General features: G+C 42.0%; 1 protein-coding gene across 2 annotated transcripts in view; it reads left to right on the top strand.

Moving 5' to 3' along the window:
* LOC111156960 (ankyrin repeat domain 55) overlaps positions 1 to 21,773 on the top strand; it is a 124,279-nt gene extending 102,506 nt beyond the window's left edge. Inside the window, exons 8-12 of one of the 2 annotated variants that reach the window (XM_022518139.1) lie at positions 4,513 to 4,697; positions 8,553 to 8,720; positions 11,687 to 12,348; positions 19,245 to 19,337; positions 21,286 to 21,773. In XM_022518139.1, the coding sequence (XP_022373847.1) occupies positions 4,513 to 4,697; positions 8,553 to 8,720; positions 11,687 to 12,348; positions 19,245 to 19,337; positions 21,286 to 21,407 (1,230 nt within the window). In that variant the 3' untranslated portion in view covers positions 21,408 to 21,773. The remainder of the gene's footprint in view (positions 1 to 4,512; positions 4,698 to 8,552; positions 8,721 to 11,686; positions 12,349 to 19,244; positions 19,338 to 21,285) is intronic. The other variant, XM_022518138.1, reaches the window with a different exon arrangement.
* The last annotated feature ends 4,358 nt before the right edge of the window (positions 21,774 to 26,131 follow it).

Below are 26,131 nucleotides of genomic sequence, written 5' to 3'. Positions count from 1 at the left end.
AAAGGCTGACACACTTAGGGAAATTGCAGGCTTGAGGGGCAACCTGAGTTTAAGTGGCGACGTGGGTCAGCTCCCCAGCACCTGGTTATAGAGAGAAAAAGAGTGCAGGAGAAGAAGATAACAGGGACTCACCTAAGAGGGAATACATATTAAAAAAAGAGTGAAAAGAGTAAAAGGGGGAAGATAATGAAGAAAAGAGAGAGAGGCTAAAAAGGATGGGTATTCTCTTTGGCTTTGCTCAAAGTTCGTCAATATTTTTTTCTCATTTATTTACTGTTCAGCAAATATTTATTGACAGTGACTCTGCTAGGCTTCATTTCAGCAGAATCCCAGTCAGACATTTAGCAAGGACAGATAGGGCCCTCCTGGAGATCTTCATCTTGTCAGACACCCAGAAGCAGAATTCAGCCCCTTTCTACACACTAACAGAGCAAGAAAGCAGATTTTTTTTTCTACCATATTAGAGAATCTATGAAATGATGAGGCTCAGAAGCTGAGGGTCAGCATGCCTCATGCCCCATCCCCCCCTTTTTGTCTTTCCCCTAGCTTTCCAGGGCAGTCAGCCCCAAGCTTTGGGGTACAGTGGCCTCTGGAGTCAGGCCAAGCAGTAAAGCTTGTATCCAAAGGGGCTAACCATGAAGATGGTTCAGACTTCAGGCTATTAGGTACTTTTTATATCTGGTTTGCTCCAGGCTCTCAACTTTCAAATATGTGCCTAGTATAGACTGGTAGATGTTCCCTCACAGCTACATTCCCAGCTTGATGCATCTGGCTCTGGCTTATGACCTAAAATCCTAGCCTCCCATTTATTTGGTCACCATCATGAGACAGGTGTTGCAAACGGGCCACTGCCTCCAAAAGAAGGGAGGAGGTTGGAGTTTCCTTTGAGAAGAAGCCACGATAGCACTAATTCCCCAGACATGTGTTAGCAAATAACCAAGTAGTCCTAAGTCGCCCACTAAGACCCTTTGGAAGGTCTCCTAGAATAAAAAGCATCTACAGTCAGAACATTGGAATCTTGTTTTTTAGCAGTCTTCCTGCAGCAAAATTATTATACATTAGTTCAAGTTTTGTGTGTGGGTGGCAAGGTTTTTCAGGGTATTTGAGAATGCGAGTCAGTTCGGACACTGTCTCTCTGGAGATGGCACCAGGTTCCACAGGTGAAAGGTTCAGTCCTACAAGGCTGCACCTCACTCCCCAGTTCAGACGCCAGTCTCAAGCTCCAGGCTGTTACCCATGCTTCTGACTGACCAGCTACAGGTTGGACGTTCCAGTGACCTCCTCTTAGATTCGATTAATTTGCTGGAGCAGCTCACAGTACTTAGGAACACACTAACACTTAACCATTTTATGAAAGGATATGATAAAGCATAGGTATCAAGAGCCAGTTAAAGGGATACATAAGGTGAGATCCCAGAGAAAGGAGCTTCTGCCCTCATGGATTTTGGGGTCTGGCTTGGTAGCAGATGGAAACCTTCTGGTTCCCCAAGCATGGAAGCTCTCTGAGAAAGGCCTAAAGATTGCCCTCTTGGATTTTTATGGAGGCTTCACTACACTGTCATGATTAAGTTATTGGCCACGGGCTGAGTCAACCTCTAGCTCCTCTCCCCTCCTAGAAGCTTTGAGTGGGGGTACTGACAGCTCCAATCCTCTAATCACACGGTAGGTCCTCCTGGCAACCAGCCCCACCCTTGGGTGGGATCCAAAAGTCACCTTTTAATAACAGGACACCCATTTCACCTTTATGGCTCTGAAGCATTTTCAGGAATCTGAGTGACCATATATATATTTCTTATAAATCATTATATCACACAAGGCGTCTTATGAACCCTCCCTTATGACGAGTAACGTGACAATGACTAACATTCAGTAGTTCCCAGCAGCTCTCAGAGCACATGAGGGCAATTTCATGAATTATCCACGAACAGAAACAGAGCAAATACAACAGAAGACAAAGAAATCCACAATGTTCATCAGGTCATCCAGTGCAGAAATCCAGAGCTCCGTAAGAATAGGATCTGTACAGTATTACTGCTCCCCCCCGTCGCCCCCCGGTTTAATGACATTTCTCCCAAGTGGAAACCCACTCTCCATTCTTCCTGAGGGCTCTTCCAGGCACCATCCCATTCCTTCTGTCCTGGTGCTTCTTGGTCTCTGTGATCCTTGCTGGCCTCCCAGGCCTGGAGCCTACCTTTGCCTGACACAGCCAGCTCACCAAGAAAGAAATGCGGTTACCAGGAAACCAGCGAGCCAAAGCCCCAGCTCACAGCCTAGTGCTCTCTCAGGCCCCCCCTCAGATTCCTCTGAGAGTGCACCATGGCAACCCTCAGAGCAGAAGCTTTTAAAGACCTCATGTTTCATTTGGCCGGGCACACATCCTTGCTACTGCTATTGCAGCCTAAACAGGAGTTCTTTACTTTTTTACTTTCGTTTCTCCAGTATGAACATGAAGGATCAAATAAACAGACAGGGTTCCTTTTATCAGAGACAGAATGGTGTAGCCATGAGGTGCAAGGGCTCTGCAGACAGGCTGTCTGTCTATCGTGCTGTGTCACTTCTTGGCTTTCACCCTGGGCAAGTTACTTAACCCCCGTGTGCCACCATATTCTGCTCTATGAAATGGGACTCAAAGGAGGATCTACCCCACAGGGTTGTTGTCTGGATGAAATGAACTGGTACGTGAAAATGCTTGGAGCAGTGCCAGGCACACAATGTTCACTTGGTAAAGACAGCTTTCCCCATTATTCCTGGGAATTATCTTCCTATCAGAGAAAAGGAGATAGAGTGTCGCTGTTGTGTAAGTGAGAGCTGGATGTAGAGACAAAGAAGTTCCCTGGAAAATTCAGGACAAAGGGTATTTGGGAGGAAAAAGACACCAAAAAGAAAGGAATAAGCTTGTTCCCTGCCATGGGAATAGGGGACTACACACATGATATATCTGGCCCTGGCTGTTGCGGTTAACACATACTCAACACTCAGAGCTGTGAGGCTCCTGGCCCTCGGTCCTGCAAGAGGTTTCGGGACTGTCAGCTGCTGTCCCCTTATGCACTGGAAACACACCCCAGGGTTCACAGTGTAATGGCTCATTGTGAAGCCAGCAGCAAGCTGAGTCATGGGAAATCCGGAGAGCCAGAGAGCCCAGAGTGTGAACAGAAACAAGGGAGGGAAAGGAAGAGGAAAGGTGAAATGAATGAGTGCTGTTCCACGGAATTGTGGAAACTGACTCAAGTTCTAGAATGCAAACTTGAGATCACGTGAACAGGGTAACAAAGCGGGAAGAAGATCAACAGGAAATTTTACATGGAAAAGTGTATCAGGAAGTAGCTGCTGAACAGCGTTTGAAGCCTATCAGAATCGCTGCGTTTTAAAAATCCAACTCTCTCTCTTGCCCGGGTCTCTGACCCTAACATGTGGTCCTAAGCTGCGCTTCCAGAAGAACAACTTGCCTCTCCCATTTCCTTAACTTGGCTTTGCATGCCTCCGAGGGGCCTCCATTCCACCCAGAAGTCCTACTGCGTGGAGTTCCAGGGTCTCTCTGTGGATTCACTGAGAAAATTAAAATGCTAATGAATTATTTGGATTGTTTTATGATCTTCCCAGAGATGCCAGGAGAAATCTAAAAGATAAGACTTTTTATTGAGTGATATGAGAATTTCTTTCACTTGCCCTGAAGATTTATTGTCATCTTACATTGCAAATGCTCATGCAATTTTTTTTTATTTTTCAATTTGATAGAAGGTATTCAATAGCAGTAATATGCACAGATTTTACTCACCTATTTGTGCAAACTGGAGAAATACAGGACACCTCAAAGGACTGGTGGCTTTTAAGGCTGGGACAGGTTACTAAAAAGAGTGTACAATAGCCTCCCTTCGAAGATAAGATAAAAACTTTATTATAGATCTACACAGAGAGATAGACCCAGTTTATATGGTTGCCTGAAGTTCTTTCTCATACTTGTCGATTTCTTTATTGATTAGCTACTTAATTATGATCCATTTCCTTTCACCAAGGATTTTTGGAGATTAAATTTCATGCCATTTGTAGCCATTTGACCATTACTGGATCCTCTTGGTCATCATTATGCCACCAGTGAGTACCTGTCATGGTCATTTTGTTAACATGAGAATTCACTGTGCCAACTTCTCAGCGGTCACCTCTGCCACAGTTGGGGAAAGCAAGCACAGAGATCTGAGCAGCAAGTTGCTGTGTCGGTGGCCCGTGCATGGGCCACCTCCAACGTTAGTCAACTAGACTTCTGTATAACTGAAGTCCTTCTTAGCTGTCGAATCATAGAAGACAATTTAGCTCTTCTGGGAAACAGAAATCCTGGCGGTAACAAGAGACAAGTGGGAAGGTGTTGGAGGGTTTGATAAAATGTGTTTACTTCCCTTTTTCTTTTTCCTTTTCCTTTTGCATTTGTTTTCCCCTTTGTATTTTTTCTGAACATGCACGGGCAGGGAAGAGCCCCAGGCTGGACCTCATGAGCTCCTTTTGACCTCTCCTCCCCAGAGTGGAAACAGAATCCTGTGTTCCATTATCCTGAGCCACCACCAAGGGCCGTCCATCGTCAACTACGACGACGAGAGTGGGAAGACGTGTGTGCACATCGCAGCGGCGGCGGGCTTCAGTGACATCATTAATGAGCTGGCCAGAGTGCCTGAGTGTAACCTGCAGGCTCTGGATGTGGATGACAGGTATTTGGGCCCACTCAGGATGGGTTGGGGACTACCAGTCATCTTCTCCGAAAGTTAATCTTAAAGAACATGGTTAAGGGGTTATCCTATGTGACTATATCCCCACTGCCAGTAATGTTGACACATGTGCTGGTGACAAAACTGCTCTGTTTTAGTCAGGGCAGGAAAAATCATTGTTATGGAGAGAAATGCTGTGACTGAACAGTATTGTCAGATTTTCCACTTTTTGCTAAACGTTTTCAGAAAGCTTTCTGTATGTCAGTTTCCTGCTATACGTTCTTTTTTATTCTTAACAGTAAGTCTTATTTTTTTTCTAAATTCCTGGATTATGTTATAAAGTCAAAAAGTTCTTGCTATCCAGACAAGAGCATAATAGAGGTTTTATATTCAGAACCAGATAGGACTTTATCAAGCCTTTTTCCCCAAGCATTAAAATAATATTAGCATAGAAAAGGAAGCTGTATCCGGAAAGGGGAAGAGACTTATCTCAGAGTAGTTAGCAATTAAAGGAAGACTTATACCCTCCTCTTCCAAACAGAACTTTTCATACACGGTGCTTTTCTTCCTAATCAACTATTAAGAGCTTTTCAATTACACTGTTTATCTAATCTTCCTTTTAGTTAAGCATTGACTCAATGGAAATGCAAGAATAATATAACAACAAACAGGACTTGGAAAATAAGTAAAAGGTTTACGCACTATGTATGGGTTTTTTTTTTTTGTTCTGTTTTGTTTTGTTTTGTTTTGCTTTTTGTTTGTGTGTTTTTAACCTTCTTGCAACATTAGCCACCTATTTATCCTAACTTTAGATAAATTCCAAGAAGCGCGGCCTACTCCTGATTCTTGAAATCCTTGTAACGCCGGAGAAAAAATCTTAGGTTGCGCCTGAGTCTCAGGAGCTGGGCATGATTAACATGATGACTGTAAAATTAAAGCATAGAGCACTGAAAGTAAACCTTTTCCTAAGAGCAGATGTTGATCCTGAGCAGGTAAGACGGTAGTAGCAGGACTAAAGTTATATGAAGAGAAAAGGTGAATGATCTAGAAGGCCAAAAAAAAAAAAAAAAAAAAAAAAGCAACACATTGAGGAGAGGAGGGCTGGAGAAAAGTTTGCCTAATTCCAAGTAGTTTTAGAAGCAGCTCTGAAGAGGGTACTTGCCATTCTGCATTATCACACACTTAGCAAAGAAAAGCCAGTTCCACAAGTGTCAAAAGAAAGTAAAGCCAAGCAGAGAAAAAAGGTACAAAAGATAAAGGCCGAGGAGAGTTTAAGTTCAAGTAAAAGCTCAAGGAGAATCTAGTTCCTGGTCCCAAGCTCAGCTCAGAGGTTGCCGGCGGCGACAGATGCTGCCCGCCCTCTTGTTTCATGTTTTTTGCGTCATGCAGCTGTGCCTTCACACAAACTATGAGCTCCTCTTTGTGGTAGATTTTTTTCAAAATTTTCATAGGTGTAAGTGCCTTAAGCATTTGTAGTAACTGTGATTTCCTATCTTTCTTAGCAGAGGGAAAGTGTTTGAAGAAAAGGGAAGAAATAAAAATGTGGAGGTCCTAGTTCTCCTAGATACTAAAGTTTTACAGATCTGTGACATTTAGAACATGGTGTAAATTAGCCTAAGAGTGATGACACAGAACACATGACCCAGAAGTAGCTTATGTAGCATAAATGTCCCAAGTTTCATCAACCCGTGGGGTCAGATTGACATTAATATCCAACCCATTTATCATCAGGAAAGACCATCTTCCACCAAGTTCCCCTCCCTACATGTTTCTGGGAATCCTCTAGGGAATGTTTACATGTCCTATAAATCATTCCATAGCTGCCGATTCCTCAACCAATGCTTCATGCTTATAGAGTCCTCATTTCCTGCCACTCAGAGACTACCTCCTCAGCCATCTCAAATGACTTTCTTCTGATCCCAAATGCCAACTCCACACTGTGATGGCTGAAACCAGTCTGCTATTCCTGTGAAACTGCAGGAAGTTCAGAGTAAGAAAGGAATTACGGTGGGGATAACTTGCAATTGGACACCACAGATTGCCCACAAAGGCTCTACATGTATCAGTTAGGAGTTGTCTATATACTTCCCTTGTTTTTCTGAAAAACAATGTCAGTTTCCCCCCATTCTTCTGGACCTCTTTTTGTGTTGGTAGTCTAAACAATTAAAACAGTCAGCCTTCACAGTTGTCGTGAAGAAATATTTCAAGCTGCTCCAGAGTGGGTTGTCATGGTTTAGTAAATTGCCAAAATTGATGTCCAACCCTTCATCTACCCAATTTATTGGCATTATATTCTCTAAACTGGATGGCATAATCTGGCTGCTGCCTCATCCTATTTCATAATAAATAGTGTCTGGAGACCTCTCTCAAGTAGAGTGGAATGAATCACATCTGCCACATATTCAAATAAGCACTGTGATTGATCACTATATTGAAGAAGAAATATGGTCCTATTAAGTGGTCTCAAAGTGCTGCCCATAGCATAACTTGAGGTGAAGGATGCTTGATTGACAGGAGATACAATCCAATCCATACCTCGGGACACTGGCCACACTGGGGACAAGACTACTCTCCAAATATTAAGGCTCATGTACCTTCACAGATAGCCCCAACTGAGCCCTTCTCGGTCGAACCCTTCAGCTGCCTCCATGTCTGAGAGACCACTTCGCTGCCCTTCTGCCCAAGGTTGAGGCCCCACCACAAAGCCAAGGAGAAGCTGGTCATGCCCTCCTTTCCTGCCTCAGGACTGAGCCTTTCCCAGGGCAATTTATAAATTACAGTATTTTCTCCCAGTCTCTTGCTTTTTTTTTTCCCCTAAGAAAAAAATTTACAATTTTTTATTTAATAAAAAATTTAATTTTTTACAATTTAATAAAGGCTTAGATACTGGCAAACATATACCTACCTTCTGGCTAATGGAGGGCTTTCTAAGGATAAAGTTATGAAAGAAACAAAAGTGAAGAGATAATTAAGTGTGTTTTTTCAATGGTATGGAAAATTACTAAAAACTTAAAAGTCAAGTAACAAATTAAAGAAAATGTTTACCAAAAGACCGATACCTTTAATACATAAAGAGCCCACATAAATAGTAGAAAAAACTACCAATCTAACAGAAAAAGAGCCAAAGGGCATTAAGAGTCATTTCAGTGAGGAGACACAAATGACGGAAATATATTTCAAAAAGTTCAACCTCACTGTTAAAGAAATGCAAAAGAAAACAACACTGAAGTATCATTTTGCCTACCAAATTGGCAGAGATTTTTTTTTTAATATTATTTATTTATTTGAGAGAGAGAACAAGAGTGAGCACAAGCAGGTAGAAGAGCAGAGGGAGAGGGAGAAGCAGGCTTCCCGCTGAGCAGGGAGCCCCATGTGGGGCTCAATCCCAGGACTTTGGGATCATGACCTGAGCTGAGGCAGACACTTAATCGACTGAGCCACCCCAGCACCCCAGCAAAGAGTTTCTTTAAAGGTGCTAGTAACACTCAGTTTAGGGAAAGAATAGGCACCCAGCTGGTAGGTGGCTAAACTGAGTCAGTGTTCTTAGAAGACCGTTTGGCCCTGGGTATATAGAGCCTGAAAATTATCCGCAGCATTTGACCCACTGCTTCCTCTTCTAGGACATTCTCAGGAAGGCCAGTGAAGGCAGAAGGCCAGGGAATGCTTAGAACTAGAGGACAGGCTCCAACGGGCACACTGTCATCCTGCAGCCCCATCTAAAGCTTAGCGTGTCCACGGCATACGTAGCAACATGTGTCTCTGGCGGGGCCCAGACTTTAAACAGGACCTGTCGCTGGCTAAGCAACCTGGGCCACGTCTGTGCTCTGACCCTTGTGTTGCTCCCCTGTGGTCCCCCAGGACCCCACTGCACTGGGCTGCTGCTGCAGGGAAGGCAGACTGTGTCCAGTCACTGCTGGAACTGGGCATGGACAGCAACCTGCGGGACACCAAGGAGAGCACACCCCTGGCCTATGCCCTGTACTGCGGCCACGCGGCCTGCATCAGACTCCTCTCCCAGGAGAGCAGGTGAGTGCACCGGCAGGCCCTCATTTTCTTCCTCCCAGCAGTGCACAAAATCCCTTACAATTGTTGAATTTGTTGATGCACCAGGCCAGCACTACCTTAATACTGTGTTTGCTGTTGTCTAACAGAGGGTGACATGTTCTCAACGCAGTGGAGCAAAGTGATAGTCATGAGCACGAATCCATCAGACCCAGCGCCCTCTGGACTGGCGCTTCTCCTGTCTTTCTTCTCCCTTTCTTCTTCCCTTAATGCCATGGTCTCTTCATATTCTTTATTCTGTAATCAACAATTTCAAAATTTTGTTCTCAAGACCCTTTTGCACTTCTAAAAATTGGGAACCCCAGAGAGCTTTTATGGATGTGAGTTACACCTATTGATATTTATGGCATTAGAAATTAAAATAAATTTTTAATAAAATATTTATTTAGTTACTCCTGTAAAGTAATAATAACCCCATTACATTTGCATGGTGACCTAAATACCATGTTTTTAGTTAAACACAACCTGTTCTCTGAAACCAAAAACAAGTTGTAATGAGAAGAATAGCCGAGCTCCACCTTGTTTGCAGTTCTCTTTGATATCTTAACAGACACCCGATACAATACAGCTGGATTCCCATATCTGCTCCTGCCTTCCCTCTGTTGCAGTGCTTTGTTTTGAAGTGTCTGGAAAAAATCTGGCTTTGCATAAACATGTAGTTGGAGAAAGATATTTCAGTGGTCTTTGGAGATGATTGTGGATACTTTTTTCTTTGATATTACATCAAAACTTGACAAGTGTTAGTTTCCTAAAGGTTAGTTGCAATAGGGACTGTCAGCATATCAATGAACCTTTTATACTCTGTTGTTATCAAAATCCATTAGTTCTGTCTTGCACTTTAAATGGGTTTTATACCCATGCATGACTTTATAACATCTTGTTCTGGTCCTTTGGAAAAATACTGGTTCAGTTAGTTGTGAATATCTTCCAAATGACACACTTCGTGATAGAATTTTTTAAAAAATCACACTAGTTAATATGATCACTGATCTTATCAGTAAAGCTTTTATGTATCAGGAAGTTGTCAAGCTTACAGCGGTGCCTGTAGGTTTTTCACAATTCTAATTTTTCTTGAAAAACTGGATTTTTGTCATTGGCAACAATTACTATCAATTGTTTACCTTCAAATGGCAGGCTTATTTTATTCATTTTTGAGAAAATTTCTGTAAATAGCCAACTCCAAATAACCATAATTTGTCTATGAGTCATAAAAATGGTGTTCCATGAAAAAAAAGGTTTCTGGGTTAGCTGGCAACTCAATTACACAAGTGTTTTGCCTCAAGACAATGGTCATACTTCATTATATAGTGGAATTGCTTACGAGCACTTCCTGTTTTGTCAAAAAGTGTATACCTAAAGGTTAATATTTAATAAAATTAATCACTTTTGCTGGACATCAATAAATTAAATGACGATTTTTTTTTTTTAACATAAGTCCATTGACACTACTGTCTTGATTTATACCAAGGAGCCCAATACTTTGACCCCCTATCTCTGTTGTACCCTTGGTGCAAAAAGCAGCACAGTGAAAAAGGCATCTTGATATTATTATGAATATGGTTTTAACCTCATGGAACTACTGAAGACTATTAGGGACCCCCGCCCTCAGGGTCAATGGGCCGCACTCTGAGACAGACACCCCCCCCCACCCCCCACTCCCCACCCCCCACCGAATCACAATCTGTGACAGAAGGAGGAAAGACTATAGAAGATACTAAAGTAGGATTAATTCACAGGGCCATATTCTCTACAGGTCAACTTGAAAGAACTTTAGAAATCCCCTGGGGCTCTCTCTGGTAACATCAGGGGTCCAGAAGTTGTGTTCAGTAGTTCAAAAACCTAGTGGAATGTGAAAGAAGGAAGGTAGAAATACATCATAGAAATAAAGATCCAATTACACACTGTGTGACCTATAAAGATAAACATGAATTATATGCAGTCAAAGGGCGATATTTTCCAAATCACAGATTACAATATCTCACTCCAAAAAGTAATGTTGCAATCTGGCTTTTAGGACACTCACATGGGTCAGGTTGCATCATTAACTCGTACCACAGAAAGCACTAAGTCAGTTGTGGCCTCAAAAGAGAGTAACAGAATTTCCCAAGGAACAAAAACAGAATAGTGCCTCAGGGAAATTCTCCACAGAAAAGGAGCCAACTAGACAACTTTTTTTTCTTTAGAATTTGCCTGTCCACTGGGCATTGCTCACATTGCTTCTGCTGCCACGCCCGATCTCTGGCTTACATACTTCCTCTAGAGCAGCTGAAGCCCAGACAAAAGTTTCTTCCCTTGCTTTCCTTTAGTAGACTTTTTTTTTTAAAGTATTTTTTCAATAAGAAATTTAGTAAAAACTGAAAGGGAACTGAAGAACATCTAAATAGCATAAAACAGGCCAGCTTCCTAAAGTAGATAATGTCCAAGCTCTGCCCAGATCTGTTGGGATCCCTTGCAGAGAAAGCCCCAAACCACACTTCCCCCACCTCTACGAGCACACCCCACTTCCACTAGTTGAAGCCTCAGCTCAGGCCTGGCCTTCATCTCTGTGACTTAAAACTTATACTCCTATTGACTGCCCTTGAGAAGTGAGAACAGTAGTGTTTTAAGCTCTTTTCAGCTTAGGTTATCCCTTGGTGAAAATAGATTCTCTAGAGGTAAATTTTGAAAGGACAGCCCCCAAGGAACTAAGAGGAATATAAGAAATAACTGGGCTGAGAAGTGACCATGGCAAGGAAGGGGGAGAGACAAAGGGTGTTGCAAGTTCCTCCACATCACCTTTGACTTGAGACAGCTTTGGGGGTCTCTTTGGATGACCTCAGACAACCTTCTCAGGAAGATGGAACAGAGGGAGGTTGTTTTGTTTTTTTGGTTGGGGGTTGTCTCCATTTCCTGTCCTCTCATGGCATCCTTGTTATTTTATATCCCCATAGAACAGAGCCTGCTCGACCTCTTCCTTCCCAGAACAGTAGACCCCAGAAGAAGGAGGGACGATTCAGCATGCTCAACCAAATCTTCTGCAAAAACAAAAAAGAAGAGCAGAGAGCCTATCATAAGGATCACAGCAGGGATCGACACAGTGGGGAGCACACCTCGGAAGTTGATGACATCATCACTACCTTTGACAGCATCACGGAGACCAACTGCCAAGAAGAGCCTGCTGGTCAGGTGGCTATGATTGACTTTAAGAAGCGGATCTCGGAGAATTCAAAATATCTCTTGCCAGAAAAGAAGCCTCTGGCCCATAAGGGGCTTCCACCAATCAGAACACAGAGTCTCCCACCCATCACCCTGGGCAATAACTTCCTCACGGCTTCCCAGGGGGCCACTTCCCAAGCCGGCCTGAACTCCGGTACTCATCAGATGGCCCAGAGATCTCAGAAAAGCCGAAGCGAGCAGGACTTACTGCACAACAGAACTGGCTGCCAGACGTTGCTAGATCACCCCTGGAGAGGTGATTCCAACCAGGTGTTCTGTAAAGCCTGGACTGTGTCTTCTTCTGATAAGCTGCTAGACAGATTGCTCACCAGCAAGGCTGGTCACCAGGAGGTCTTGGGGCTGCCCCAACTTCCTCACCTATACAATCCTTCATCAGGTATTGTCCTTGCTTCCTTTTCCCTCATTCCGGGGTCTCTCTGTATAGTTCTGGGTGAGGAACTGGACCAACAGTAGTAGCCTTGAGGGCAGGGCCAGAACAAAATGGATGGTTAGGGCCAACTTCTGTCCTTGAATCCACTGGATTCAAGATCTCCAGGCTATGGAAGCATTCTGCTTTTCCACCCTGAGAGCAGTCAGCAAGTTAAAGTATGTGCTTCTCATCTTCCCAGCAAATACCTGTGGCAGATTTGAACGGGAATATTAGTATTTCCAGTAGCAAGATTCTTAGCTAGGGGTAAGTGGCAGAGATCAGTCATGAGGTGTTGATCTGTTTGTGTGCCAGCTTGGTTTTAAATCAGGTGTTTGGTCCCTGCTCCAGACCTACTGAAGCAAAATCTTGGTGACGGAGAAGGGGAAGTGGCAGTGCCTTCTGTGTATCCACATAGAAAGGAAACAACATTCATATGTTAATGGTTCATGTCTCCACACATTCCAAAGGCTCACATTGCATTTCTCCCTCCTGTCTCTTCCCCCAGCTATAGGGCACCCCACATCCAAAACTACTGATGCTGTTTTTTGTTTATTTTTCCAGAGATGTCTTATATACATCACACACACAAAACATTTATACATAAGTATATATCCCCCTTTTAAATAAATGTATCATACTAAAGAATTTGTTTTTATATACATACAAACTATATGTGTGTGTGTGTGTGTGTGTGTGTAATTCCCCCCGCTTTTTAAATAAATATATCACACTAAAACATTTATTTTTATTTTGTAAATGGTCCACAGGGGATTCTGAGGCACACCTGAGAAAGGAAACCATTGTTCCAAAGCGGAGGCTACAAAACAGCTTCCCAAATCAATTCATTATCACAGTGTCTTTTGTTTTCAAGTGAGTTAATCGCTAATATTCAAAAATCTTGAAGTTTCACACAAAAATGGAAAATTCTAGCTTCTCTTGAGAAATTAACAAGTTGGGCAACCCTGAACCTAAATCGCACAGGGTCATGACAGGCTGGATGTGTATACCCACAGTCCCCTTCGATCCCAGTTGGACGTCACTGTCCCCAGTTCAGCGCAGTCCACCACGCATCCTAGTATCTCTCCATGGAATGTCAGTTGTTCTTTATCCACGTGTTTCTGTTGTTTTTCTTACGATAGGGTTGAGAGGGAGAAAAATGATGTATCTTGAACCGCTGTTTCTGTCAAACACAGAGGAAGGAAAGACCCATAGCTCTATGGGTATTGTAAGAAGAGGAGGAGGAACATGTGTTTGGAAATACAAAATATTCCTTCCTGTTTAATATGCAGCACGAGTCTGGCTCTCTTCCCTCATTTCTGGTGCGTGGTGTCTGAAACACGTGAGGTGGAGTATGGCTGCCCTCATACGTGTCTGTTATGTATTGAACCACAGGGTAAATATGGATGAGCACAGGAAGGCTTTTGCCTGGTATCCGAGGAAAACTCCACCCAACATTTTACTTTCCTCCACAAAGCGTGAAAGTATGTGGTTAGTGGCATAGCCCTGGATTTGGTCCTGTCTTGGCTAATACCTTCTCTTTTGAAAAGCTTTTGAAATTTGTGAAAATCCTGTTCTTTTTCTGTTCCCCAGATAGCCTTGGTCTATCTTTTCTTTGTCAGTTACGACTGGGCTCAGCTGTCTGGAACAGAAACTAAAGTAACAGCAGCTTCAACAACAACATTGAAGTAACTTGAATAGTCCTGGGGTGGCAGAATAGCAGAAAAGAAGCAGCAAAATTCTCCAAGGGAATCTTAAATTATTAGCTGTGGCACATTGAAGCATTTCTTTTTTCAACCAATGTTTTTAAGCACTGATAATAACTAGGAGCCATTGTAGGCAACTGAGTTGTGATAAGATAAATCTCCCAAGAATCTTCAGCCTCTAAATGAGTTTAATGCGTTTGCTAAAATGATTGTGCAACTGACTTTAATTTTCTTCTCATGTTTATGTAGAAGATTATATGGTCTTTATAATGGTTAGAGTCTCTGTCATTCTAATTTGTCAAGAGGCAGAATACTGCCATGGTTAAAACATCTGGCTTTAAGTTCTGGCTCTGTCACTTACTGTTACTTAATCTCTCTGGGCCTTTTTTTTTTTTTTTTTTTTTTCTCTCACCTGAAAAAAACTGGGAGGAAATACCTTAATATAGGACTGTGAGTTGCTGTTAAGATTAAAAGAGGTGGTGTATGTAAAGTACTTAGAACAGTGATTTGAATATAGTATTATACATACACAAAAGTATATGTTGTTGTTTTTTTTTTTTAAAACAATGTGCCAGGCCCTTTACTAAGCACGGTGCTTTAGATACAAGCTAGAAATGACCTTGTTTTAAAGATGATGAAGTTTAAGTAAATGTACTAGTCAGCTGCCTCATTGCTCTCACATCTAGTCTTTTTTCTTCAGCTCTATTCTGTCTCTCAGGGAACGATGCTTCCTAGGCTCCCTTGCAGCTGCTTCCAAGTACTTTGGGCCAAGTACCAGGAGGCACAGCAGCAGCAGAAGAGTAAGAGAATGAGGGAAAGCAGTGTAGTTGTACACAGTGTCCCTCTGCTTCCTCTGCTTCCCAACAGTAGGTCCACCTCCTCTTCCCGCTCCCCCCATACAGCTGCTCACTGTGCCTCTGGCCCCCACTAGCTTCTACCATCTCTTCCTCTCATCTCACCAGCCTAGGGGTGGTTGCATTTTAAAAATAATAATAATAAATAAATATATATATATATATAAAAACAGCTAATCTCTGGATTGTCCTCCTACTTTCTCTTCATTTGGCTTCTTAGCTTTTCTATCACAGACATAACCAACTGTATGAAATTCCCTCTTTTTGAAAGACAAACAGAGGTCTCTTTTTTCCTGGATGAGCCCTGATTGATAAAGCAAGACATGTCATCTCTCTGAGTGAGTTTCTTATCCAGAGGCCAGAGCTATTATATCTCATGAGGCCTTTGCAGTTATAACTCACATGGCCTAAAATAGTTAAAACGGTTTGCTCAGAGTTGCAACCAATCAACGACATACTCAGCACTTGAACCCAGATCTCCTAAACAGCAAGGTATCATCGTGGCAATGTGCTTGTCTCCTGAAATCTCACAGTCCAGTCTGTTAGTATACTTGCCGCTTTACCCACAGTGCAATTTTCTTTTCTTTTTTTTTTTTTTTAAAGATTTTATTTATTATTTGACAGAGAGAGACACAGCAAGAGAGGGAACACAAGCAGAGGGAGTGGGAGAGGGAGAAGCAGGCCTCCCGCTGAGCAGGAAGCCCGATGTGGGGCTCGATCCCAGGACCCTGGGATCATGACCTGAGCTGAAGGCAGACACCCAAGGACTGAGCCACCCAGGTGCCCCCCCCCACAGTGCAATTTTCTTAGAAATTATGTCGTCCTTCCCCAAACAAAAAGATCTTCCTGCCTTACAGATTTTATTTTTGTGGACATTTTTAACCCACTTTAAAATGTTGTTTTTAGAACTGCTGAGGCTTCGGGACTACAGTTCTGAGGGTTCACTTAGTGGTTTAAGCTATTTATCTAGCAGATTTCAACATTGATCACTATATTTGATATGAAAGTCCAATACGATAAAGCAGTTGGATGCTGTAAATCATACCACTGCACCCACCACTGGTTTGAACTTGAATAGCCCCTTTGGCATTAGAGTTCGTCTTTTCCTGCCCTGGGTTTAGTAGAAGTAAGAGTGGCTAACAGTGCTGCCGTTTGAATTCCTGGCAGCCAATACCCTGTGCTTGCATCAGCAACCCTGAACATTTAGCTGCAATGATTATTGTTCAACATTCATTGAGACCTGTCAGTGGGCTAGATGGAGAGAGATGTGGGATGGGGCACTTAACCTAATGAGGAAATTTGGAGCACATCAGCTTAATTCATTGCAAGCAGCTTTCAGAGAAAATGGAACAGAAAGCTCTGCGGTGTTTGCTACCAGCCTGGTTATTTACAAGCCATCACACAGAAAGTAAGAAAACGCTCGCTTCCCCTCTCCCTCCAGAGAGAACTCCCTAATCCCAGTTTTCTAGACTATCACAGCAGCAATGTGCTGTCCTCCCTGATCTTGTAGGATCTGATCCACTGACCCCTGTGTTTCAGCTCATCAGAGGTGCTGCGTCTTTTCCAGGACAAAGGTCAGATTCTTTGGCTGGTAAACAGAATGTTCCCAGCGTGGCTGGGCCTCACTTCCCATTCTCAGCATCTGGGCCTCCCATCTCCAATCCTTTCCCGACCCCTTGAACACTTCCTTGAGTATCTCTCAGTTCCCTGATAACCCATACCTTTCAGTCTATGGCATCAGTGCCCCTGTTATTTATGCCTTCTGTCCACTGTGTGCTTGGCAGATTTGTATAGTCTTTTGAGAACCAGCTCAAAAGCCACTGTTGTCTGGAAGTCACCCTGACCTCTACAGGAGCTGTGGCTCTTTCTCACCGTGAACCATGGAAGAACGGCTTAATGAGCCTCCTGTGGGGCAGGTAGTGAAGTGCTACTTCCCCTTTGACAGCGCTGCAGGAGGAAGTTCTTAATCCCTATTCTGGAAATGAGGAAATGGAGGCACAGACAGGTTAGCCCACCTGCTTAAGGTCGCAGAGCTAGGTAGAAGTGGGGGAGCCCTGTGGGATTCAGGACACCTCCACCTTTCTGGACCCCTCTTTCCTACGTGATGCCCTCACACCTCTACTCTTGGGCTCAAAAAGAACAAGTTAACCTGCTTTTCTTCCAGCATACACTATAATCCCGTCCTGAGCACATTGCCTTGTCCTCTTTGTACTCTAGGCTCAGGAATATGGTGAGAACACAATAGAGTGCTGAATTTCTTCAGTTGCTTAACCAAATTCCTTTGTTTAACTGTGAAAACCCCTCTTGCCATTTCAATCTAGGACAGTGGTCCTCCACCCTGTCCCCATGGGCTGGATGCTCCCCAAGGTGCCCATAGGACAGGTAAAAGCACTCTGGGCTGTGCATAGCTCCACCCTGTCCTTCCAAACTGAGCCAGATGCCAGTGCAGAATGAAGTCTAGCTCTCCCCCCACCTCTCAGATCACTGTCACGTCCCCTTTCTGCCCATCTCTTATCTTGTCAAAATGGCTTTGGCTGCTAGGGAGGCGGGATGGGTTTTCTGTCAGACAAACCCAAGTTGGAGCTTTGTTGCTTTGCATTCTGCGACCTTGAGCACATTTGAGAAGTCCTCCAACCCAGGGTCCTCCTTTGTAAAGTGGGGATGATAATGGTATCTGTGTCACAAGGGAAAGTGATTGTTAAGATTCAATGAAGTCATGCCTATAGGGTTCAGCCCAGTTCCTGAGAGTCCTAAGTTCTCAGTAAACATAGACCATAATTATCATTATCTCATTTCTTGGTTTTGTAAATTTCTGCTCAAATGTTCATAGATAAGTAAGGTATGAGTTGATATGGGTACTTGCTATAATCACTTACTGTTATTCTATTCAAGGATGTTTTCTTTTTAAATAGCTTATGAAGTTGTTTGACCTTTAGAATACAAAGGAATAAAAATATAATATCCACCAGAGAGACTGGAAATTTTGCTCAATTTTCATCAAATGGCAGTGCTCAGATCTCTGCCCTTAGTATATGTCATTGGACTCCTCTACGCAGATGGACAGTGGATCTTGGCTAATGCTTTTTCCACCTTATTCTAAGGACTTCTTGACCCAAGCAGAATTAAACCTATGAGCAGTTCTGTTAGTGTTTTGATTCTTACAAGACTATGAGGCAAAAGATCAAAAGATTCTCCACTCTCCAGGAGATCATGTTAAACACTCCACAGAAAAAAACTGTAATAATTACTAATGTTTTGTGAGCGTTAACCTTGTAAGCTGAATGCTTTATATTTGTTCTCCTACTTCATTTGTATGACAAGTGAAAAAGACAGATACAATTATTTTCACCGTTTTGTAGGTCAGGAGATTGAGGCTTAGAGAGGGAGCATCTCTTGCCCAAGCTGGCAAACGAGTCTAATTCTGTCCCACTTGGTCAGCTATTTAAAAGGACCTAAATACCTTGGGTATTCTTTCTACTTTAAGAGATTTAGATCACTCTTTTATAATCGGTAGTGTATTGATAAATATTTAACAGCTGGTTCTCCAGGAGAGAAATCAGTGCTTGCCACGTCCATAGTATAAATACTTCTACCATGACCGACACCAGGCTGCCACTGTGATGTCAAGCTGATCACTAAATTCCTGAGATTTTAACCATTGGTTCCCAAAAGGCAGTACACAGGGCTCCCGGACAGAACTGCTTATGGCCTAACTTAGAGAGTAGCCATCTCCCGAGTACCTTCACCCAGATCCCATCTTCTAGGGCAGTGATGCTCAAGCCTATTGTATTTTAGAATCCCTTCAAAACTGATAAAAATCTGATGCCCCATTTTAGCCCCAGACATTCTCTTTTAATCGATCTCAGGTTTGGCTAGGGCAACAGTGTTTTTTTAAACTCCTCAGATAATTCCTGTGTGCAGCCAGCATTGAGAAACACTAATCTAGAAGAATATATCCTACTGATTTGTATTTTTCACCACAGATTTGATTAAGATGTTATACTTTATACCCTATTTTATTTTTTCAAACTTTTAAGTTTTATGGAGTGGATGGTCAACTGTGCTGTTTATAAAATTTTATTTCAACTAGTTTATTAAGAATTGACTTCTGATGTCTTTTTCTTTCATTGAAACAGTGACTTTGCTGTAAAGAAACTTAGTAAAGTGTAGCTGTTATGATTTTTGTTCTTGTTAGAATCTTAAACTCCGTGATCTCTAACAACGTCACAATTCTCTAATGCAGTGGATTTTGTAATTTGTACTTGGTTATGTCTCAAGTGATTGATACAATTCTTTTTGTCCCCAGGACAAAATTTTCAGCATCTGTCCCCAAACAGACTCCAGATCAGGGACCTTCCTATCACCCGGAACAACCTCGCTCCTCTGCCAGACCAAAAATGTGAGTATTCTGAATCTTCTTCGGCTGCCTTTGCAAGTGTTAACATGTCTAGACGCAACTGTTATTTCAGTTTACCTTCATATTTTGAGGGAACGTCAGGCACCAAAACTTGTGAATTACAGGAAAATAGAAGAGAGACAGTGTTGAAAGCTTCGTCCAACTTAGTAATGCTTGTTTAGAAAGAAAAAAGAATACTCCCTCCCTTGAGGAATTTTTGTGTTTGGATTATAAAAACAATGACAAGTTTATTTTGCTATGTACTATTTAATGAGTTTACGAAGGTGCTTTAAAAATTCTTAAGACTGGTCTCTTGACATTGCTTTCCTTACTCTGATGAACAGATACAAATATGTGTTATTCCTGTACTCAGAAGCTATGCATCCCTAAACAGAAAGGAATAATCATGGAGATGCTGTTCACCCATACTGCTTTTGACATTATTGATTTATTTTATAATTTGTACAAAAATTTCTTAAATATAAAATATTAAATATATTCTATTCAGCCAGTGATCTTCAAGTTTGAGTGTACTTAAAGTATTACCTGGGGTGCTTGTTATAAAGTAGATTTCTGGGCCCCATACCCAGAAATTCTGAGTTTGTATATCCTCATATCTGTATGAGGAGGCAGGTTCTATTATTATTCCTATTGTACAGATGAGAAAACTAAGTTCAGAGAGGTTACGTGATTTACCCAACATTACTCAGGTAGTAAGTAGCAGAGCCAGGAGCAAAACTATAAGACACTGAATCAGATGACTCATGCAAACAAGCAATACTTAAGAATTCTAATTTCCTTCCTTCCTTTTCTTTCTATCCCAGCCCCGTCATTTATAACATGTATGCAAGCATGCAGGTACTTTCTCATGCTCTCTCTCTCTCTCTCTCTCTTTCTCCATACCCTCTTTATTTCGGAGGTTGGATGATTTTAGAGCTGCCCTGTTTCAGACAAGTTTCTTAACCTTCAGTTTCCTCCCTTAGCCTATAGGAACACTGCCAGCCTGACAAGGTTGTTGGGAGGATTACATAAGGTAACAGGTGAAAAACCCTGGCAACACTTTGCACAGAATAAATATCCAACATGTCTTTTCTGCCCCAGGCTGTAGTTTGGAAGGAACCAATCAAGGATTCTAGGATTCCTTAGGTAAAAACAGTGACCAGTGGGGTCTTAGTATAACCCTGTCCTTCTGCAGATAAGGAAAAGGAGAGGTGAAGATAATATGTCCAAACTCATACAAAGAGTTTGTAGCCAAAACCAAAATCTCAGATCCATTCCTTTGCTTTTCCTGATCCATGTAAAGTGAGAGTTTGGGATGGTGTGAATTCAATCACTAGATGAAATTCAAGCCTGACCTTATCTTTAAGCAGAAACACTGACAAAGATACCTAATTAAGTAGTCACTTGGCCTTGAATCCTGGTGGGGTTTGGAGAAGCCAGAGAAGGGATTTTCTTTCGCAGAGCCCAGGAGCGTTTCGTTCTCCACAATTAAATGTAAGGAGAGAAGGGAAGATAAAGATATTTGATCAGCTTTAGCTCAATGAAAAAGAAATGGAAAGGTACAGAGGGCTTTTCTTAAGAGAACCCTGAGAACCTTTTGAGGTTCGCATAAAATAGCAGTACAGATGTCTTGGGGCTCATTTAGAGCGTTATGCTGACTTGGCCATCAACAGCTACTCCACCCCAGGAAAAGAGAGCTCTGCCAAGCACGCACGGCCTGATGTGTTTTGAACAAACTTGGCTCCGTCTTGTGTTTGTGCATATTTGACATCGCTGATGACACGTGGTAAGCCTGAATGGATAGAGAGACATAGCTTTTTCCTGCAGGGGGGCTCTCACCAAGACAGGCTCCTTAGAAATTCCTCCACTCCTTATTCTGCCACCTCCATTTGTCCTGAGACTCTGAGAGAAGCAAACCTTGAAAGACTCCCATTCTGTTCTTTCTCCGCAGTTCTGTCTGGAGGACCTCTGCGGACAAACCGAGTGCTTCCTGCTATTCCAAGCCAACGGGGACATAGCACAGCAGCCGAGGACAGAGAAAGCTTGGCCAATCCCGCCACTGATGAAAATTAACTGTGGGTCACCAGCTATAAAAATAGAGATTACATATATTTTCAGCCGTCAAAGAATGAGATTACTCTAGTTTGTGAGAACAAAGAGTGATGTAGTAAATTGCGTTCTAGAAGCCATTCACAGTTTTGTAACTCCTTATTCCAATGATACTTCCCAAAGAAGTGCTTGGAATCCTTGATTGTATGTATGTTTTAAGTCTGTGAGTTTCTGTGGCGTCTCCATGCCAAAATAAAAAGTCACAATATGTTATCAGCGGGGAGACTTTGCTGTGTTTCATTTGCATTGTGGCATCCCCAGATTTTTTTTTCCTAAATGATTTTGTTTTAAAAATACATGCTTTGCTGAATAAAAAACAACAGAAAAGTATATTCCATACTTTTTCTTCACAGTTATTGCAATTCTATCTTACGTTGATGAAACTTAATTAAAATCATAGTAGCAAATTCCTTTATAAACAGTCAGTTTATAGCTTTTAAATGTACAGGCTTCTGTAAGATATTTTCTAATATCTTCTGATTTTGGCTATAGCCCAAATCATTTGCCAGTGTTTATGTATCTTCTTTGTTATTTGATTATTTCCACTTATTGTCATTTTTAGATATGATTGTTGTAATAGTGAGAAGATCATGTGAGATGGAAGGATCTACATCCTGGCCCAACTGAATAAGATAGGAATTTCTCATACATTCCTCAAATACTCTGTGTATTTAATCATTCTTTTCTCTGAGAATAATGGTCTCTGCCTATTCAAGACATTCTCAACTTATGATTTAGTAAAGTTTGAAAGACTACTGCTAACTGTAGGTCTTACTAAGATATTTGTGTGTTGTTTGGACTGATTTAAACTTTAAGGCCTAGGTGTATAAGATCATATTCAGTCTGTGTTATTTCTATTTATTTATTTATTTATTTATTTATGGTCATTTGTGTGTATGTGTGTGTGTGTGTGTTTGTTTTTTTGACAAAAGAGAGGGTTTTTTTTTTTTTTTTTTTTTTTTAACAGAGAGAGAGACAGTGAGAGAAGGAATACAAGCAGTGGAAGTGGGAGAGGGAGAAGCAGCCTTCCCGCTGAGCAGGGAGCCCGATGCAGGGCTCCATCCCAGGACCCTGGGATCATGACCTGAGCCGAAGGCAGACACTTAACAGCTGAGCCACCCAGGTGCCCCAATTCTGTGTTATTTCTAAGCCTATATGTTATTCTGTAAATATCTCAAGTACAATACTACCATTTTATATTGGCATTATTTGTTGAGAGAGGTCAGACTGTGCCATTAACTAAATAGAAGCTCCTCTGAGGCCAAATCATAGTGTTTTGGCTTTGCACTTCTAGAAATGTATACAGTGCCTGGCACACAATGGGCACTTAGTCTTTTTTTTTTTTTTCCCCAGGAAAGAAGGAAGGGAAGGAAATAGGGATGTAGAGAGGGAGGTGGCAAGGTAGAGAGATGTAGGAAGTGATAATAAAGAGGTTACTAGTCCACAGTCTCATTTTGCCAATGATAGTAGTCTGAATTAGGGATTATAGAAGAGAAAGCCTTTGACAGTCACCCAAGCTAATGGGAGGGCAAATGGAAGAGTTCTCAGGACATAGATTCTGAAGGGCTTTCTCTTACCTTTTGTTCATGGGCTACATCTTGGAAGAATCCTTCTTTGTTAAGTATCAGCTAGGTGGTTCTATAATGTCACCGGTTACTTCTGAATCTATGTTCATGCAAGTAGATACCCAGACATAGATGGTTTAGCTTAGTCAGGACAGGCCAGTCTCTGCTGCAATAATAAACAACGCCCAAATCTCCTTGGCTGACAATGCTCATTCACAGTACATGTCGTGTACCAGCTGGCAGAGTTGGCAGGTGTACATTCTACTTCAGCACGCGCCTCCTTGGTGATGAAAACAGAGGAAATGCCAGGAGAGTCTCATCACTTCCCTTTACATTTCATTTGCCAAATCAAGTCATGTGGGGACATGCCTAACTCCAAATGAGGTAATCAGATGAAGGTAATTCTTCCACCCGCAGGAAAGGGGAGAACTGGAATATTAATGAATTATCCAAAAAATTACCACACTAACCAAAGCTCAGTCCCCAAGTGCTCATTTAAGTTCTCTTTACCAAGTGGATAGCTAAGCGGCTAAAGCAATTTAAAAAACAGGGAAACCAGGGTGCCTGGGTGGCTCAGTGGGTTAAAGCCTCTGCCTTCAGCTCAGGTCATGATCCCAGGGTCCTGGGATCGAGCCCTGCATTGGGCTCTCTGCTCAGCAGGGAGCCTGCTTCCTCCTCTCTCTCTGCCTGCCTCTCTGCCTACTTGTGATCTCTGTCAAATAAATAAATAAAATCTTTTAAAAAAATAAATAAAAATAAAAAACAGGGAAACCATACCTGTCTATAGCTCTGGAAAAAGCCACCATCCCCCGACACTTGCACTAAGGTATACACACATAACATTTCCTTTTAGTTTTTTTTTCTTTTTCTTTTTTTTTAAGATTTATTTATTTTATTTGAGAGAGAAAGAGCATGCACCCAGGGGGAGGAGCAGAGGGAGAGGGAGAGAGAGAATCACGAGTTGACTCTGCTGAGCATGGAGCCTGATGCAGGGCTCAATCCCAAGATCCTAATATTATGACCTGAGCTAAATTGAGAGTCAGACACTCAACAGACTAAGCCACCCAGGGGCCCCCACACTTAGCATTTTCTAATGTTAGGCCTGCCCGCTGAAGCTGATTTAAGAATCTTGGGCACCTGGGTGGCTCAGTGGGTTAAAGCCTCTGCCTTCGACTCAGGTTATGATCCCAGGGTCCTGGAATTGAGCCCCACATCAGGGTCTCTGCTCCACAGGGAGCCTGCTTCCCCCCGCCCTCTCTGCCTGCCTCTCTGCCTACTTGTGATCTCTGTCTGTCAAATAAATAAATAAAATCTTAAAAAAAAAAAAAGAATCTTTTGTCAGCTATGAAGAAGTATTATGCTGCCCACTACCAACTTTTTAAATAGACCCGTTAACCTTTTGTCACCAAGTAAAGTGGCTTGTTTGGGGTAGATTTATCCTTTTACTGATGAAATCAGATATTAGGTATTTGCTGGTTTGTGCCCAACTTAAAAAATGTCAAGTAAGTTTTTCTTCTAAAATGACTATTATTTTACCTCTTATACTTCCCTTCCTTGCTAAGGACATATCATTTATTTACACAATAAAAATCATAACTGTTCATACATTATTTCACTGGGATCATTACATCAACCTGTATTATCCAAGTACAGACAAGGAATCCAAGGCAAAGAAAGAAGTTGACTAATTCGCCCACAGTCACACAGCTAATGGCAGAGTCTTCCTAGTCCCATAGTCCACATACATAATTCCCAAATCATTGTTTTCCTGTTCCAGAAATATCATTGGTGAGATACACCTTTGGCAAAGCACCCCTTTCTGAATTTATTCATTCAGCCTAAAAGCTGTATAGGCAGAGGAGAGTTAATGTTAATACTTGTGGAAAGAGTCCACCAATTCAGTAATTTGTGCTAACCAGTTAGGGTTGTTGGAAAGGTAGGGTTCCCCCCCCCCAGCCATTTTTCTTATTTTCCTTCGGTAATCACCTGGTGTAACACAGGTGTTCTTTCTCCCCATAAGCACTAAACTCTAACGCTCTCGTTTTCATAGGATTCAGCCAATATAAGAAGCTTCTGTGACTCCAGCTTATTATCCTTTCCAACTCTTAATAAACACAGCCTGATAATGCAATTTTAGAAAACGTCACCAAGTGACTGATTAGAAACATTGTGCCTTCCAGAAAGACATACATAATCATTGATTTTTTGCTTTTGTCCCTACTCTTTGAAGTTTACCAATGCATGTCTCTAAGCATCTTGGTGTTTTAAAGGCATTCTTGAAAACAAATCTTGGAATCTACTGTAGGGCTTAAATGGGGTAATTAAGAAGGAACATATCTGAACTTAGCATAAAACATAACACTCAAGTGAAAAACTAAATTAATAATAATAAAAAGAACACATGATAGCAACTCTCAAGTGTGGTAGTTAGCTTCTCTTATTGCCTTCAGGGAAAATGATCTTTCTCCTTAGAGGTGCTGGGGTGGCTCAGGCAGGTTAAGCTACCAACTCTTGATTTCAGCTCAGGTCATGATCTCAGTGTTGTGGGATCAAGACCTGTGTTCCACCTCCACGCTCAGCACAGTCTGTGTGGGATCAAGACCTGCGTTCCAGCTCCACGATCAGCACAGTCTGCTTGTCTCTCTCCCTCTGCTTCTCCTCTCATGCACTCTCTCTCTCTCTAATAAATAAATAAAATCTTTTTTTTAAAAAATCAAATCAGGAAATTCCGTCAGAGTCACATATTTCCTAGACATGGGCATAGAAATATTAATACTGACAGATGAAGACTGTCACCAAACTTTATGTTTCTATCAAAACTATTGTTTTCAAAGAAAATGCCTTCCCATTCTGACCTCTATTTTAGTCCATCCAACCTTGGTCTTTTAGGCAACTGAGCTTCAAGCTTCAAGAAATCCCCAAAGACCAACATGAAAAGTCAATGAATCAGCATGGTATATTAGCACAACTGTCATCAGAAGGACAAAGGTAATTTTCAGACTAATGTGTGAAAAATAGGAAATAGCTTGTTAATTATTAAATCCCTAGTAAAAATTTTATTAATGGTGAATGGTAAGTCACTTTACAATTTCTAGTGGTCCACAACTGGGAAAAATGAGAACA

The sequence above is a fragment of the Enhydra lutris genome, unplaced genomic scaffold (assembly GCF_002288905.1).
Source record: "Enhydra lutris kenyoni isolate GAN:26980312 unplaced genomic scaffold, ASM228890v2 scaffoldscaffold50, whole genome shotgun sequence".
Lineage (NCBI taxonomy): Eukaryota > Metazoa > Chordata > Mammalia > Carnivora > Mustelidae > Enhydra > Enhydra lutris.
The sequence above is the reverse complement of the archived record's forward strand: the minus strand, read 5'-3'. Positions and strand labels throughout refer to the sequence as shown.